This window comes from Brachycentrus maculatus, unplaced genomic scaffold, assembly GCF_059751285.1.
Source record: "Brachycentrus maculatus isolate JH-2025_06_01 unplaced genomic scaffold, ASM5975128v1 h1tg000293l, whole genome shotgun sequence".
NCBI classification, from domain to species: Eukaryota; Metazoa; Arthropoda; class Insecta; order Trichoptera; family Brachycentridae; genus Brachycentrus; species Brachycentrus maculatus.
The window spans coordinates 1,732,342-1,751,070 of record NW_028281044.1 but is presented as its reverse complement, the minus strand read 5'-3'; the positions used below and the strand labels follow the sequence as shown (position 1 = coordinate 1,751,070).

General features: G+C 34.6%; 1 protein-coding gene across 5 annotated transcripts in view; it reads left to right on the top strand.

Moving 5' to 3' along the window:
• LOC148305026 (uncharacterized) overlaps nt 1-13,804 on the top strand; it is a 38,813-nt gene extending 25,009 nt beyond the window's left edge. For all 5 annotated transcript variants that reach the window (XM_088267376.1, XM_088267374.1, XM_088267377.1 and 2 more), the window contains 6 exons: nt 373-448; nt 2,001-2,140; nt 3,439-3,740; nt 7,325-7,508; nt 8,081-8,466; nt 9,103-13,804. In XM_088267376.1, coding sequence (XP_088123502.1) covers nt 373-448; nt 2,001-2,140; nt 3,439-3,740; nt 7,325-7,508; nt 8,081-8,466; nt 9,103-9,366 — 1,352 coding nt within the window. In that variant the 3' untranslated portion in view covers nt 9,367-13,804. The remainder of the gene's footprint in view (nt 1-372; nt 449-2,000; nt 2,141-3,438; nt 3,741-7,324; nt 7,509-8,080; nt 8,467-9,102) is intronic.
• Nucleotides 13,805-18,729: the final 4,925 nt, after the last annotated feature.

Genomic DNA, 18,729 nt, shown 5'->3' with positions numbered 1-18,729 from the left:
TAAATAAAAAAATAAGAAAATTTTCAAGCATTTTCTACTACCTTTTAAAGGTTATAAGCTCGATTACTTTAAGAATTGCAACAGATGGCGCCTACAATGTAATTCCTATTTGGTTAATAAATAAGATATATCTTGTCATACCAATAAAAAAAATATTTATGCTTAGTAAAAAAAAACAATTGAAATAAAAAAAATATAAAGTACCTACCTTAACAAATGTTGTACAAATTGTTTATGGTCTATTTACCTGACATCAATCTGTCAAAAAGTAAGGTTATACATATATTACATACACTTTCCTCAATTTTTGTTTGTGATTCTCTGAATAATTACTCGGATGAGTATTCTTAATGGAATTTTGTACGTTTGCAGGCCAAGAACTCACAATCCAGAAACAGCCCAATACCTCACTCAAAGATGGGCCGCCTTCTAATCAAAAGTCCCCCGGGTAAGATGCTTTGCCTGTTTAACATGTTTGCGCAATTTCGAATTTACAGTGAAACCTCTATATATCGTTCCTCGAATAATCGTTTTCCCGGATGTGCCTTTTATTTCTTCTACCCCAAATTAATTTCATACAAAAATAGATCGCATCGATTGTTTTTATCCACCATTTTACCACATTCTTCGTTTGAATTATGCTTCATATTTGATATAATTTGTCTGTTTTTTTTTACATTCTTTTAAATTTTCTCAATTTTGTTACATTCGACGACAATATTCCTATGTGTTGGATACAGACTATCGAAAGCTTGTGTGATGGATACAGCAGATGGATAAAGAGGTCTGAAGATCTTTGGGTTGTGTTCAACTTCGTATTTTTTTTGTTAAATAAATACATTTATTAACATCTAAAACTTGTATTCTTAAAATTTCAACCTACCAATGGTTATGCAGATTGGGAGGACGGTATTTTTACTCGATCATATGTCCTTGTGTATTGACTTTTTTATCCTGCATTCATTGTTTTCCCGCATTCATAGTTTATTTCACTAGGTCCCTTTAAAAACGATAGATAGAGGTTTCACTGTATATCTATTGGAGCAGACCTAGTCGTATATTACCAGATTACCACTGGACAGGATTTGAGTAGGAACTAGAAGCACACGGGTGAGCCTGTAGATACAGGCAGATGGCAGTGGTTGAACACAGCCTGAAGAACAATCTTTTGTTTTCATTAAATGATTCCGCGGTCACTTTGTGGTAATATGTTTCCATTTTTAATTTAAGTTTTACTTGGGAAAAACTAATATTTCTTAAAATCTATTGTGACACGTGTTTAAATGCATTCTGCACTATTCAGATATTCTATACAGTACACACGGTATTTGAAAATGATGCGGAATGCATCAAAACACGTTTCACAATAGATTTCAAGAAATAGTAGTACATATTTACCAAGTAAAACATAAATTAAAAAAAGAGAATCATTTAATTTTATTTTTCATTCCCGACAAAACTCTTCACATGGTTTTGTTTTGTTAGCCCAAAACAGAATCATATAAGATGATAACAAGGGATTCTCCCATATACTTCTTCTTCTAACCCTTATCCGCACCCCAATGGTGCATAGGGCACTGCATTGTATAGAAGCAGTGTTGTTATCTTGATTGTTAAATACACGAAGGAAAGGTGATCAGCTTTCCGCTTCAGGTACCAGTCCAGGGTCATATTAAATAAATATTAGAGTGAAAAATCACTAATATTTATTTTGACCCTCTTGGGAATCGAACCCGGGACCTCCAGCATGGTAGCCTAGCGCGCTAACCACTACACTATGGAGGCGGACTATCTCCCATATACAGTACAGTAATACTCATGAGTTATGCCAGTAATGCGTTGACTTGAATTTTATCTGAATCGAACAACCCTGATTTATTCGCCTCCGTAGCCTAGACTAACAACTAGGATTGAGATTTGGATTTGGTTTGGATTGAGTCCCGCTTGAGGTCCCGAGTTTGATTAAAGCGCAGGACTGATGAGACTGTTTCTGTCCCCAGTATGATGCCCGGCACCCCGGAGGGACACAACAGCAGCGGCGGGGGCGCGCACATGGACCGAGCGGGGCGCTACTCGCTGGACCACAGCCCCGGCTTCCCGGGCTCCAACAACCCGCAGACGCCCAACTCCAACATACCGGGTCAGTATGACCACACTTCTTCTCCGTCTTGGTCACAACCCTCAGTAATCTGAGGGTTGTGACGCTTGTGGAAGCAATGACTCTTTTCCCGCTATCCCTTGACTGCGCTGCACGTAGCGCTCCAACCACCTTAACTTGATTGGTCCACCATATGGGGATCTTCCTCTCCATCTCTTCCCCTCCAGGCTATCAATCACAACCAGTCGTTCCAAGATATCCTCATTGCCACGTGCAACGTGTCCAAAGAACTGAAGAATCCGTTGTGCACTGACAACGGATTCCAATGAGCCAGAGTCTAGCCATCAAATATCAATAACAAATACTAAAAAATAACATAAAACATTGATAGGTATGTTTTATTAGACGATTAAATACCTTTCACGTGACCTCTTACTTGTTTAAAATCAACCGAGTGATTATTAACACACATTGTTGTTGGGCAGTTTTGACCCTAATTTGTATACTAACACATTTAGAATGGGTATTTTATGCCTGCGGAACGCTGGCAATAGGATTTTATAATTATGTACATATAGTTAAGACCTTAGTAAAGAGATTGGTTTATAATATTTTATATAGAAACATAGGATACTTCCTTCTTTTCTGCCTTCGAAATGAGGTCAGCGCAGAAAGTAAAAATACCCTTCCCGTTCTTAAGCATCAATCGACCAAACGGGTAGAAATACCTTTCCCGTCCTAAACGTGTGTTAATTAGGTTCGGTCAATTGATGCTTAAGGACGGGAAGGGTATTTTTACCTTTTGCGCCGACCTCATTTTAAAGGCAGAATAGAAGGAACTGTCCAATGTTTATATGTGAATATTAATTATATACCAGTCTCTTTATAAAGGTTTTAACTATATGTGCATAATTATCAAATCCCATCACCAACAGTCCACAGGCGTAAAAAATACCCGCCCAAAATGCATTAAATAAATATGAGAATGAAAATCACCCATATTTATTTTGACCTGGGAATCGTACCTGGGACCTCCAGCACGGTGCCAAGCATGCTGACCACTACACTACGGAGCTGGACTCTAACCCATCTTTTATTAACACACTATCTGCTGGCGGATTCGCGCTCATAATAGAGATAAACATCTCTGAAAAGAAGTGATAACATTTAACCATACTTTGACCAATAGTCATGCGTAAAAATAACTTACACGCAATTTACGATGAGTCGAATGAAAAGGTAAAAATACCTTTTCCGCCCAATACCACCAGTCGAGTGAAACGGTAAAATTACCCTTCCCGCAGATAGTGCGTTAACATTTCCATCCCTTCTGTCATCAGGTGAAAAGCAGCGGCCGAGCCCTTCCTCGAACCGGTCGCAGGACAGCATGAAGACCCCCTCCCGCGACCAGCTCCAGGGGCCCAACACGCCGGGCGGGCAGCAGGCGTGCCAGCAGGGCGGGCCGCAGGGCGGGGGCGGCCTGAGCCAGGGCCCGTATGCGCCCGGCGGGCCGCAGGGCCAGGGCGCGCCCGGCGCGGGCTCCTCGCCCGGTCACCACCCCATGCAGGGCATGGGCAAGGGCATGGCGTGCATGGGCCCCAAGGCCATGGACGACAGCCCCACGGGGAACATACCGCCAGAGGTGATTACATTATTCTCCAATTTTTGGGTAATGTATCCAAAATTAAACAAGATTGGATTGAATTCTACTTTTATTTTATACAGTTGAATCGCGATATAACGAAATCCAAGGGACCAAAAAATATTAATTCGTAATAACGAATTCCCACATATAACGAATTTTTTTAAAATCATACTTAGTATACTTAGTATGTTGCACGCCGTTGCAAAAAATGTGGCGCGGCTTTTCAAAAAGATCACAAGTTCTGCAAACAAAGGAGGAAGGGGGCCATAGGGAACTGAATACCTACATATTTTCACTTGTTTTCTTATTAACCTTACGGTGATAAAAGTGCCGCGGGAATCGATGATACTCGTATGTATTTTGTACACAATATGAGAATGTGATTTTAAAACCGGAAAAACGTAAATATTCCTAGTTGCTTTTACTGGCCATAATTAAAGTTGAAATATAACAATTTTGTAATGTTGGGTCTGGTAAATATGTATCTGAAAATGAGAATAATAACATCAATTATAATAATAATAATATCACAAGTAGCCGCCAAAGCCGAGAACGAGAACGGCTTGCGCGCTTCTGACGGCCAGTATTGTCAGACGTCAAAGAGTAGTTTTCGATATTGAGATTGCGAAATTACGAAATTGCGAAATTACGAGACTGCGAAAAAATTTTTTTTTCCAAAATTTACGCGATGAATTTTTTTTTGCCGTCGCTAAAAATTTCCTAAAATCCGTTAAAATTCCGTTATAATCCTTCAAATTCCGTTTGATCTCTTTATTCCTTCAAAATCCGTAAAAAACGGACAAATTCGTATTTGTCCAAATTTGTCCGTCATATTTAATATTCCTAGTTGCTTTTATTGGCCATATTTAAAGTTGAAATAAAACAATTTTGTAATGTTGGGTCTGGTAAATGTTATTCATAATGTCATTCATTTGCAGCGACGGAAATAAATAATTTGTAAAAAAATCGGGAATCAAATCCTAACATAAAATCGTAAAAATACACAAACGTTTCTGTGTTTGCGCGTGTGGCGTGCTTTGTAAGTATGCATGCATGTCGTACGTCGTAACACGTTACTCCGCTAGTCCAATAGTGTGCAGATTGTCTTACCCGACACTACGCCCCACTTAGGGCGCTTGTCCACTACCCGAAATTCCGTGTAATTTTACTGTCCGGCACGTCAGTTAGCGTTTTAAAATGACGATTGGCTTGGATTGGCTTGTGCTTTTGTCCATCTTTCTTCGGATCGGAGCTCTTGATCGGTGCGTGAACACGTTGCGCGTAAATTCGATCGTAAAATCGTCGTTTTAAAACGCAAACTGACTTGCCAGACGGTAAAATTATTCCGTGTAGTGGACAAATGCCCTTACGATGTAGATAAAAGACGGATGCAATTTGAGGATTATTATTGTCAACAGAATCATTTCATTGAGATAAAAAGATGGATTGTAATTTGAGAATTATTATTGTCTACCATTGAGATAAGCAGGTGGACTGATTATGGGAGAGAATATACTTGAGAATTTTTATGGCCTACAGAAATAATTTCATTGAAATAAGAAGAGAGATTATAACTACGTCGCCTACTTTCAAAATCCGCCAGATCCATATAAGTCGATTTTACAAAAAAAAATCCAAATTCTCCGGATAACATTTATGTTTCAAAGATTTGTCTATCTTTATATAAAATATTATAAAATAGAGAATTTTCACATTTTTTTGGAAAGTTTTTCAGTACTCAAAAAAAAAACACGAGACACAAATCGATAATGACGTCATCTTAACTTTTGACCTATCTCCGCTCTCTGATTGACCGATATGGGTCAGAAGGCAAGTTTCATGAATATATCGGAATTTGAAATACAACGTTGTTTTTAAGTATTTTTTAGCGGGGTTTTCAAGTATTTAAAATTTTTGAACAATAAAACCCACAACTGGCATTCCGATAGAGTATTTATTTTTAAATCTTATAAAACTGGATCTAGCGGATTTCGAAAGTAGGCGACACAACTAAAGAATTACTATTGCTAAAGTAAATCATTTCACTGACTCATTGACTCCAATTACTAATTACTCAAGCTGATGGGATATTGTATTGAATTACTTTTAAAAATCGCCATAAAACCATCCGCATATGGTGCGGCGGCGCAGCTTTGAAATATTTTTATCTTAACATTTTTTATTTCGGCGCGGCGCCGCGGCGGCGCGGCTTTGAAATATTTTTATCATAACATTTTTTATTTGTTATAAATTTACTTAAATGTATTGGCATTTTTTCGTACGGGACAAAAGTGATTTTGTTATACATAATAACGGGATTTCGTTATATAAATGCATTTTTGTATGAAAAATTAGTTTTAGGGAATAAATTTGTTTTTTTTTTTCGATATACGTCATTTTTCGATATATCGCGATTACTTATATCGCGATTCTACTGTATATATATATATGATAATATGTGACGCGTTTCGTCTTATTGAGACATTATCAAACAAGAAGAGTGTTTGATAATGTCTTAACAAGACGAAAAACATCACATATTATCATATATATGCAAATAAAAGTAGAATTCAATCCAATAACCTTATTTAATTTTGGATATATTACCTTCTTCTTCTTTCTGTGCCACTTCTAACGAAGATCGGCGATCATCATGGCTATCTTCACTTTTGATGCTACAGCTCGGAAAAGAGATTTGGTGCTTAATTTGATATATTACCTAAAAATTTAAAATGGAATTCTACCAACTGTCTGCAGTTATAATAATTTACTGTCCAACTTGATCCCTGTGATTTAAGGGTGTCCTGAATCTGAACAAATTATAAATAAAACACTTGTTATAAATAAAACACTTGTTTTTTACCACTTGAGTATTATATTTTAACGACTAGTTTTAGCTATAGATGCTTCCATTTACAGGTTTGAAAATAAACTTTTATTTATAGATTTGTCATTTAATTTGCTGAACTCCGTTTCAATTTATATATTAAAAATTAAAATCTAACACTGATTTTTAGAATAAAAAAAAACATAAAAATGAAATTTGTGATGATTGTTTCGCCTTGTAATGGCATTTTCAAACTAATGTGAATTCCAATTAATCCATGATTGTTTCGCCTTGTTATGGCATTTTCAAACTAATGTGAATTCCATGTAATCCATTCACATTAGTTTGAAAATGCCATAATACGGGGCAAACAATTGTCACAAATTTTATTTTTATGTGTTTTTATTAATAAAATACAATTTTGTAGAATCTAAAAATCGGTGTGTGATTTTAATATTTCATATATAAATTAAAATGGAGTTCTACAAATTGAATGGGAAATCTATAAGTAAACATATTAACTATAATTTTTTGACATCTCAACATAGATGAAGAAGAATATTGAAGTCTATTTGTCAAAAAATAATATTAAATAACTCCTAAAATTGGAGATAATCCAGATTTGTGAACAAGATTTGGACACACTCAAAATGTTATTAAACATATTACATACTTGCAGATTGAATAGAGTTGTACAATTTATTAAGACTAGTCTTGTCTGGTTGTTGCGATGTGACAATGTGATTGGTTTCAGGGCGGAGGAATGGGGCGAGGGGAGCACGCCCCCCTGGCGCCCAGCGGAGGGGGTGCGGGGGGCTTCGACCCCATCTCCTCCCTGGCGCAGATGTCCCAGCAGCTCACCGGGGGGCCGCCACACCCGCACCCACACCCGCACCCGCACCCGCACCACCACCCCTCCCTGCTCATGCAGGACATGGGTACGTCCAACCTGGCTTTATTATTTTTATTTTATTTTTATAATAAGAGAAATATTTGTGTTTTTAATATTAAAAAAAAAAATTGTGGGCCTAAACGGCTCATTATTAGAAATAGGTATCAAAGTGTGGTAGAGTGGGTTCGAACCGAGAAACTCTGATTTAAGAGTCCGCGACACTAAACACGGGACCACAACCTGACACATTATCACAGAGACAAAGCAATTTTACAAAAAAGGGCTTAGGGCTTACGACCTGTCGTTGGCTAGCTTAATTGATCGCTTCATATACTTTTTAATGTTCACCATTCTGCCCATGTTTAAGATCATCTATACTTCTCGAGTGTACTTCACTTTCATATTACATATTCCTTTTCCATAGAATTTCTTCATCTGTGGGGCATCTAAAATAAATCTTTGTAAGATCCCTCGAGGATAGATGCTTTGTGCAAAGACGGAACTCCCATCTAAAAGGATGAAGCCCTCTATTATTACGCACAATGGAGTAGAGATTACAGTCCAATAGAGTAGAGATTATAGAGTGGTATATTAAAGTGAGTTGTGGTTGTGTTGCAGGGTGCCATATGGGCGGCATGGGCGCGGTGGGCCCCATGGACGGCATGATGGGCCCGGGCGACTTCCCGCCGGACATGAGCATGTCACCCAAGATGGGCGAGGCGTGCATGGGCGAGGCGCGGCTGGGCGGCAAGCTGGGCGCGTACAGCGGCGCCAGCGTGCAGGTGAAGGCCAGCGCGCCCAACACCATCCAGTACCTGCCGGCGCGCGCGCAGGCGCCCTCCAGCGCAGGCCCGCGCGCGCCGCCCTCGTTGGACTTCCTGCAGCGCGTGGCGGGTCCCGCGCAGGGCTACTTCCCCCCGCAGGCGCCCGTCATGCGCGGCATGATGCGCATGCAGCAGTACCCCGGCGCCTTCGGCTCCCCGCCCAAGTGCGACCCTTTCCAGGTAATCAACAATACCAACATAAAGGTCGAGAAACATGAAAATGCTCCGTTTTATTTATATACTGAATAAATAATAACGTTTCGCTTTGTTAGGGAATTTAATAATGCAGTTTGATAATGTAAGGCGAAATAGCTATCAAAAAAGTAAATAAATACAATAGAATTATTAATTGTATTTCAATTATAACAAAGTTCTTGTGAAAACAAACAAAAAATCTTTGAAAATTGATTTTAATTAACGATTTGATTCCCTGTTTTTGCTAACCTAACAAATATGATGAATTCCATTCAAATTATCATTCACCGTGCGGAATATGAGTGACCAATTTACTTTATTTCATTTGAGTCCTTTCAATCTTAAATTCAAGAATTTTTACTATGTTGTTTTATGGTATTTATTAATTGATTAGTTACTACATTTCTTTGTTTACCTCTTGTCTTCATCGCTGTCACTTTGTTATGTTCTTCTTCTTCCGCTTGGTGTAGGCCTTGTGGCCTGTTTATAAGAAGGATTAGCCTCCTGCAATGTTGATTCCCAGCTATCAATCAATCCATCTCTTTGGTGGTCTGCCCGGGAGTCGTTTTAACAATTTCTTAATTTGAATAAGTGTAATAAGGAGTTTACGTGTGTGCGCAGGGCGGCATGATGTGCCTGCCGGCGCCGGGGCCGGGCCCGTACCGGGGCAAGGGACCGCGCGCGCCGGGCCCCTCGCAGCCGCTGCCCGCGTCCATGGGCGGCCCGGGCGCGGGCTACAAGGGCGGCCAGTCGCTCATGGTGCCGAGCACGCAGGACCCCAACTACGCGCAGCAGTACTTCAACTTCCAGCAGCAGCTGTACGCCACCGGCACGCGCGTGCAGCCGCAGCCCGGCCCGCACTACCCGGGCTACATCCCCAAGTAGGCCCTCACCTCCACGGCTGACTATCAACTGTCCCGGGCTCCCCGCTCAAACTGAGACATCTACCTGAACCACTGTCCGGAGGGGTGGTTCGATCCATTCCATAGGTGTTAATGGCAACAAAAAACAAAACAAAACGCACATTTGGTTGAATATGATAAAAAATATATATGATCAAAGATTTTTCAAATATAAAATATCGTTTTTTCTCGAAAACGCCAGAATGTTTTTGTAGATGTTTCAGTTTATTTAGGGACTGTTGAAATAACATAGGAATCATCAAACCGCTAAGATAAGAAATCGTCATTCATGCAAAACTGTTGTATTTTCACACATTCCTCAGTAAATGACAAGTTTCTATTGTCACCACCAAATTATAATTTGTTTCCTATCTTCACGACTCGAACTGATAGATGTGACGATTTCTTACCATAGACTAGTTTTCATATTTGACGCGTTTGGCCGTTCGGATCAGTTTGGCGGTTGCTATGTTTGAGTCCGACATCCTCGTGCGCTTTCGTTTAAACTCCAACCAAATTTGTGTATATGAGATAATTTTTGTACATTATCGTGGGTATTACATTTTCCATTTAGTTTTTTTCTTCGAATTCATCGGACAATAATTTGATATATTACCAGTTTAAGGGTAACGTTTACATTTTGGTAGTTCTGAAATAATATATTTTTATTACTCGCATAAATTATACAAAAATAAAGTTGAATTCTAAATATTTAAAAGTAGCGGATGACAGTCATACATGGTTAGTGTTTAGGACATTTAAAGATTGCATTCACAAATCAACTTATATGTTTATTTTTGTATATATAATTTGATCTGTGATTAATTTCACCTCGTATATCTTCAAAATTGAGGTCAGGTTGTGGTCACCTGTTTAATGTCGCGAATTCCGAGTTGGTGTTTCTAATTTCTATCCCGCTCTGTCGCAACTTGATTCCTATTTTCAAGCAAGCCTGAAAATAATGTCCATGTGGCTTAATTTGTATCAGAACCCGCATCTCTCCGCTATTAATAAAAACATATAATAATTGACTGCATATTCATTCAAACCCTTTTTCCGCACCCCAATGGTGCATAGGGCACTGCATAATAAACGCAGAGTTATCTTGATCGTTTACACATGAAGGAAAGGTGATCAGCCCTCCGCTTCAGGTACCAGTCCAGGGTAATATTGAATAAATATTACAGTGAAAAAATCACTTATATTTATTTGACCCCCCCCTGGGAATCGAACCCGGGACCTCCAGAACGGTAGCCGAGCGTGCTGACCATTAAACTACGGAGGCGGACACATTGTATAATAGTAAACCTTTAAACTGGTGATATTCTCAACAACAACAAAAAACAATGATAAATGAAATGGGCAAATAGCAGTAATGAAATATTGTTATAATGAAGTTTAAACTTCTTGAATTTTTACGGCAGTTCAGATGCTGATAGCGTTTTTCAGGTTATTGTACCGTGTCTTGGATTACTTACACACTACGTGACAAAGTGACAGTTGGTATGATAATCCAAAAAAAATGGCACCAGCATTGATTTTTATAATGATGATTTTGCTTTGTTAATTTTATAAATTATTTTAACAATTAAATTTTACTAATTCACAAATGTCTTTGAATGTTTTTTTTCTTCTTCTTTGAGACAAGACAAAAGAAATGACACAAAAGGTCACCTAAAATAAATAAAAACCCAATTTGTTATTTATTACATACTTAATATTTCATCTGTCATTTGTTTATATTGATAGCGATGCCGGAAAGCGAAAAGATTTAAACGTCCCATTTTAAGCAATGATTTTTTTTAAAACCCTTATCCGCACACCAATGGTGCATAGGGCACTGCGTTATATAAACGCAGAGTTATCTTGATCGTTTACACATGAAGGAAAGGTGATTAGCCCTCCGCTTCAGGTACCAGTCCAGGGTAATATTGAATAAATATTACAGTGAAAAAAAACACTTTATTATTTATTTGACCCCCCCTGGGAATCGAACCCGGGACCTCCAGAATGGTAGCCGAGCGTGCTGGCCATTACACTACGGAGGCGGACAAAAAGCAATGATTAGACTAGAGCAAATTGGCTAGAGGGAATCTTCAGTGCCTTGCCGGATGTTGAAAAACAATATATGTAGTAATTCAATATAAATTTATAAAGGATTGGTTAAAAGATACGAAATCCCCAGTCCAATCTTCATCGGAATGATTGAAAAAGTTCAATATTATCGGAATTTAATATTATTTAATTTGATGGAGAAAAATAATCTGGAACTGCATCAAACCTTTACGCTTTCCAGCAGTTTCGTTTCTTTCTAGTCTCAAAAACCAACATCTTCTGACATACCCGGTGCCAGTCTTCCAACTTTTTTTATAAAATAATTTTACTAATCTTCGTATTTGTGTAATTATTTGCGTACTTGTAGTCGTTCTGAAATGTAGAAAAAAAAATCACATTTTGTTTTGTACCGACTTAACAAAATATATCTCATTTTTTGTTTGAATTTGGTTTTAAAATTATGAATTTAATTTCGCTAATTCAGGTGTGTTTTGTGCAAAAATTATTTTTATCAAGGTATTTTCAATTGGTATGATTATTTATTAATTACGTATCTAAATAAACAAAAACGGTGAGCAAAAAATTGGATTACATTGAGTCAATCAATCTACTGGTGTAATGTTTGCATAGTACATAATTATAAGATTATATTATTTAAAATTGGTCTTTGTTAAGTTTACTTCTTGCCATGTGACGTGTTATGTCTCTTTAAAATGTTTTATATGACAGGAAATTTTGTAACTGAAAAAGAAACTGCTTATGACAGAAAAAATATCCACATCAAATTAAATACACACTACTTCCATTTAAAAAAATATCATTCATTATATTAGAATAATATTTTATGGTTATTTAATGAACTTGTAACGGTTAATTGGTACTGTAGCAAATGGGGACTAATTTAAACATCACAATCTTGAATTATTTCAGTAAATACACTTTTCACATTGCTATAAACTATTTATAAAAAAAAAATATCACATGTATTGTATTATACGAGGTTAAAAACAATTTATTATTTTACTTAAATATTAAAATAATAAAAAAATCAGTGCAATTAGAACTGAATAATGCAAATTTTCTATTAAAAGTGGATTTTTCTATGTATTTACTCGTTTTTTATTATTATGATATACATATTTCGATTCTTATATAATTAATGTCGCAGTTTATTAAATGTTTTATCGAATAAGTAATATTTTAATATAAAATCTGTATTTGTAGCACTAATTTGTGGTTTGCATAATAGTTATTTTTTAAATTTAACACTTTGTTATTTATGTAAAATTATCTATTTTATTAATATTACATTTTTGTGGACCGCTTATGAAACAAAAAAATTGTCAAATGTACACTGAGATTTGCTGTATCATTTTTTGTAAATTATGATATTTAAAATAATTTTAAATCATAAATACTGATTTAAATTGAAAAATAATAAACTTTTTCTATATTCCGCTTTCAGCTTGCATACTGGGACATTTTATCTAAGTACATATCTACCATATTTCACAATGGCAACCACCTTTTTCATTCAGTGTTGCTAGACTAACGACTATAGCTGTCATTTTTTAAATGAGAAACATGAATTTTACTATTATAGCAGTCAAAACTGTGAACGTATTCATATGCATCATTAAATCCTGACAGATTTGAAAACCGGTCTACGCTAATGTAATACTATTTTTAATAATAATTTTTATATTAAATTCAGTGTTAAGTTTAAATAATATTTTGTTTAATTTAATATAGCATTTTTCCTACTATACAAAGTTCCAAATATGACAAAGTATAGATTTTTTACCAGTCATTTTTACTGCCATATTTATTACGCACACATTATTTATGTTTTTTAAATGTTGGTGAATGAATTTTATGTATTTGTCTACTCTGTATACCTACTTCCTGGATGTAAATTTGTAACTAAACGGTACTTTTTTTATAATAAAAAACTATTATAAAAAATGAAACACTGCTCTGAATCGCAATATACAAAAAAGAGCTGAAAATGTTAATTTGAAAAGTGTGTGTTTTTACTGTAACATTTTTGTGTTACTTCCCAGTAGAATTATTTAGTTTATTTTTAAACTAATTATTTAAGTGGATTTTTTTTTACTGTTCGCGTTTAATATTTTGTTTTCACCAATTGTTGTTGTATGTTACCTATTTTGTGAATCCAAATTTAAAACCGGGTGAAGTAATGTTTAAATAAATTTAATTTTTTCAAATAAAAACTACTATAATATAGATTTATATTATCCACTGACACTTCGTGATGGAATTGCATTTTTAATTTATTATTAGATAAAAACCAATATTTTTAGCTTTTCCACTTTTTTATTTGACCAGCGACCGGGTTTCGTCGTTACCGACATCATCAGACTGGTGATGATGTCGGTAACGACGAAACCCGGTCGCTGGTCAAATAAAAAAGTGGAAAAGCTAAAAATATTGGTTTTTATCTAATAATAAATTAATACTATAATATAGTAAAATCACATCATTAGTACTTAATGATTTATTAAAGGTATTAATATAATGAAATTTAATTCCTTAAAAAATATTTTTATTTTCTCAAGCTGACGAGGTTTTTTATATTTGGATTTGCAGGGTGATTTTTCTCTCTTATGGTTGTCTACTTTACAGAAAAACAGTTAACCGCTGACCCAAAATAAACTGGGAAATTCGCAGTGATAACTGACAACACATGGGTATCGTAGAGCGAACACTTAGAATTTTACTCTAAAATTGATTAATTTGTACGATATAGCAATGACTTACTAACACGGATAATTAGTGGTAAAATTTGCTTTTAAATTTTTCATGTTTCTTAACAACGAATAACGTTATACAAAAATTACAACTATTATCTTGTACAATCTTTTTGGTGTATGATTTTAGTACTGCACAAAGTTCTAAATTATCATATTGAAAAAAAATTGTGCTCTTAGTAGTTGAAAACCTGCGATCAAATTGCGGGTTGTTTGTCAAATATCTGGTCAATATGCACTTGGAACACATCCAACGTCAGTTGTGTCAAATTTGGTCAATAAACAACTGTTTCCAGCTGTTTAAGGACACAATATTGACTGACGATTTGCGCTCTTTTGAAGTTATTTTGTCCTCGACGACCAATGACCAAAACGGTACGCATGTCCTGTATTATTAGAATTATTTCCCTTTCCGATAACTGATTTTGTAATGTGATTATTTTTTGTTGATTTTATAAAGCAATAGTTGTGAGTAAATTATAACCTTTCGAAAGAGGGCAAACGAGAATAACAATGCAATTATTTGATGGTCTGTATGAATGCGGAAAAATAATTAGTGTAAATAATTATGTAGTTTATTTTTATATTCAATCATAAATATTTAACGTTAAATTTAGGGCAATTGAATATAAAAATATTAAACAAATACTTAATAATCTTATAAGTTTAAGTAATATAGTATCGGTAATTGTAAGTGTATAAAATATGTTAGACTAGTTTCTAGTTAGAATATTCCGGAATGTCTCGGATCACAAAATTACCGGAGGTTGTGACTGTTGTAAATGTATATTATTACAACTTTAGGAGACACAATTTTTGGAAATTTATTTAATAAAATACTCAGTATAGTCCTAATTGTTATTATTATTGTGTTGTACGACCCCCCCCTACCCGCATTTCTCAAGAGAGCGACAAGGAACACATGATGCATATAAGGTGGTATTTATTTACTGAAAAAAATAGTTCCTTGTGGGTTTCAACTTTATTTGATTGAAAATTCTATCAGGAGCACATGAAATATAAGGAAATATTTATTAAATTAAAAATAGTCCTATTTTTTTCAATAATAAAATAAAAGATAATTAATTATATTAGGAGCGCATGAAATATAAGAAGATATTCAATTTAAAATACTCGTTTTTTTTTCTTAAAAAAATAATAAATCAAACATACTTGTATCAGGAGCACATGAATTGTAAGATAAATTTATTAAATTAAAATATTACCTTTTTATTTCAGATGAAAAATGCCCGTAGTATTTACAAATATGTAGTAGGTATGGCAGAGTGGATACTCGAATACTGGACCTCAGGTATGGGACACTTCGATTTGACTCAAACTAAACAGTAATAGAGTCAAATATTTAAATTATGTATTGATAATATATTATTTACACAAACAAATACAAAGTACGAGAAAAAATAATACAATTTAAAACACAACTCTTTGAATTAATTTTTTTGTAGAATCAAATTGTGGTGAGCATACTGTGAAAAGCGACCAAATCAATTCGTATGATTTTGATAAAAGCTCATTTAAACGAAAACAGTTAAAAATTAGGCAAGCAACTAATTTCTTTTAACTTACTCGGTTTTTGCAGAATACTCACAAAATAGATATTGCATGTTTTTTAAAGTTCAGTGTACCTACCAGTCTCTATCGGACATTAAGATTAGTTTAAAATAGCAATATTCAATGCTCATGCTTTGAATATTTTTAGTATACAAGAATTAGTTCAAAGATCTTTTGTGATGCTTTGTTAAAAATATTCACAAGTAGAGTATATAAAATGAAGAAAAATTCAAATTTTCATTCGGCATACTCTTTTAACATTTAAAATATAAAATTATTTGATAAAGGTACATTTTTTATACAAACATGAATTAAAGCAATAAAATGAAGTCTAAATTACAGTTAAATAAAAATGTAATTCATTTTCTTAAATTTACAGACAAATTCTATTAAAATCAAAACAACATATTTCCAAAATACGTAGCGCACGTTTTTCCTCCAATATTTAAAAAATTTGGGGGTCATTTGTTACTCAAAATGAATCCTAATTTCCTTGTAGTTATTCTGTATGCCCTGTTTAAATAAATAAATCCCTTACCGCACCCCAATGGTGTGCATAGGGCACTGCTTCATATAAACGCAGTGTTATCTCGATCGATTACACAAGATGGAAATGTGATAAGCCCTCCACTTCAGGTACCAGTCCAGTGTAATATTGAATAAATATTAGAGTGAAAAAATCACTTATATTTATTAAACCCCCCTGGGAATCGAACCCGGGACCTCCAGAACGGTAGGCGAGCATGCTGACCATTCTGCTACGGAGGCCCTGTTTAGGTGGATATATTATTTCAATAGATACATAATATCAACCATAAAACAAATTTATTTATAAACTATACAATAAATACAAGTACGGAGATTAGGTGTACTTACGGATTGTACAATTATTAGTAATCAGTGAGAATAAAATTACTAACATAATTTGGGTTCTTTAAGTGACCACGAAACAGCAAGTTTGAATAAGAAAATACAGTCAAATATCCATTTAAAAAAGTCAAAGTAGTAAAAATTTAAGGGGCCAAAATTCGAAAAGTTAAAATAAAAAATAAACATTTTCATATATAAAGTGATGCGCAATAATATTTCCAAAGAAAGTCTACCGAAAGCAACATTTTTTTGTTACTCTTCTCGTAGTCTTATTTTGAATTCAGATTTTTTTTTGTATTTCAAATTATCAAAAGTTTTGTATGCAAAACTGTCAGGAGGACCACAATTGTATTTGTGCATAAGTCAATGTTATTTATAAGAAATAATTTTTAACAATTATTAATATTTTAACATCTAAATAAATATGTAACAAACAAAATAGAGTCTTCTGGCATAGAAAATCGTTGATTAGACAATGAACCATATGAATTGACAGGATATTTCAGAAAACAAGTTAAAACTATTAAAGTTTGAATTATTCAATACCATACTTATAACAATTTGTCTAACAGACTTTCAAGTATTGTCAAATCAATCCAGTGGGTTATTAGCGATCATATATACATACACAAACTAGAAATGATTTTGTAATGAAATAAATATTAATAAAGTATTGACAAGTATTTAGACTAATCTAAAAAAAAATATCTGCATAATGATAAATTTCAATAATTTTTTGTGAATATCAGAAACTTATTTATTGGAAAATCATTGCAACTTTTTACACTACACCTTTTCTAGCAACATAAAATCAGACTGTGATAACCTGTGAAACTTTACAAAAATCTAACTGCATTTCTAATATAATTTTGTGGATTTAATGTATAAAAATGTCTACCTGTGAGTGCTGCCACTACAATATTATGTATAAAAACGTCTTGTAACAATGCAATGTATGTATAATGTATAATACTAATAACAGTGTATCAGTTTACTCGAAAAGGCATTTGAATTTCATTGTATTCTTAAGTTATTTGTAAACACGGCTAAATAATTATGCAAAATTTATACATACTAGGACAATTGCAGAGGCCGGTCTGCACTCGCGCACTGGATCAACTTGTCTATTAGGCTGCTGTGAATGCACATCACTAAACAGTTAGCGAGACAGACCATTGAGATGTGTGAAGGTGTCATCGTGGAATGGCCTCACAATTGTCCTTATATGAATGGCACAGTATGGCCTATTGGCTTTCTTGTGTAAATACATAATAATATATTAGGGCATTTTAAGAGAGAAATTAGTACTTTCCGGTATTAAGAACTTGATAGATATTGATTGAATTATCTTGAAATTGGAAAAAATTGTAAAAAGGAGCAGAGGAAGACCGAAAAACTTGGCACGATCAGATATGCCAAATACTTGAAAGCGGGTTAGGAGTCGAAACAATCGGCGGGTGTGTATGTGGAGATGCATGAACATGAAAGAGGCGAGGAATGTTTGCAAAGACAGAGTGGTGTTGCGTTCTATTTTCTCTGCCTACCCCTGTGGGGAAGCGGCGTGATGGTTAGTTAGTTTTATCTTGAAATATATCCCTTCACACAGTTATATGAGAATAGGGCTTTGATGATCATGGCAGCCATCGTAATCAGACAAAATACATAACATTTTTTACAGTGTACTGAATTATTTTTGTTATATTTTCTCTTTTACATTTGCACAGATTTGACACCCGTAATAAAGTTTATAATTATATTGTAAAATAACCGAACGATTCCCATAAAATGAACATTAAATAAAACTTTATTATATTTTTCCGAATACAAACATAAATCAGAATATCCACAATACAAATTTGTCTCTTAAAATGTCCACAAATAGCATAATATCTTATCGCATATGGTCCAACTTTCGGGTCTACATAAAACCGTGTTCAATATTTAAAAATGTAACCAATCCTAACTATGAATACATGCAACATATGTAATTACTAAGGAATATTGCAGCAGTAACGTTACTTTGTACTGTGAGTTGAAATAACCGCTCCCAAACTTCTTGTATTCCTAATGAACAAGAG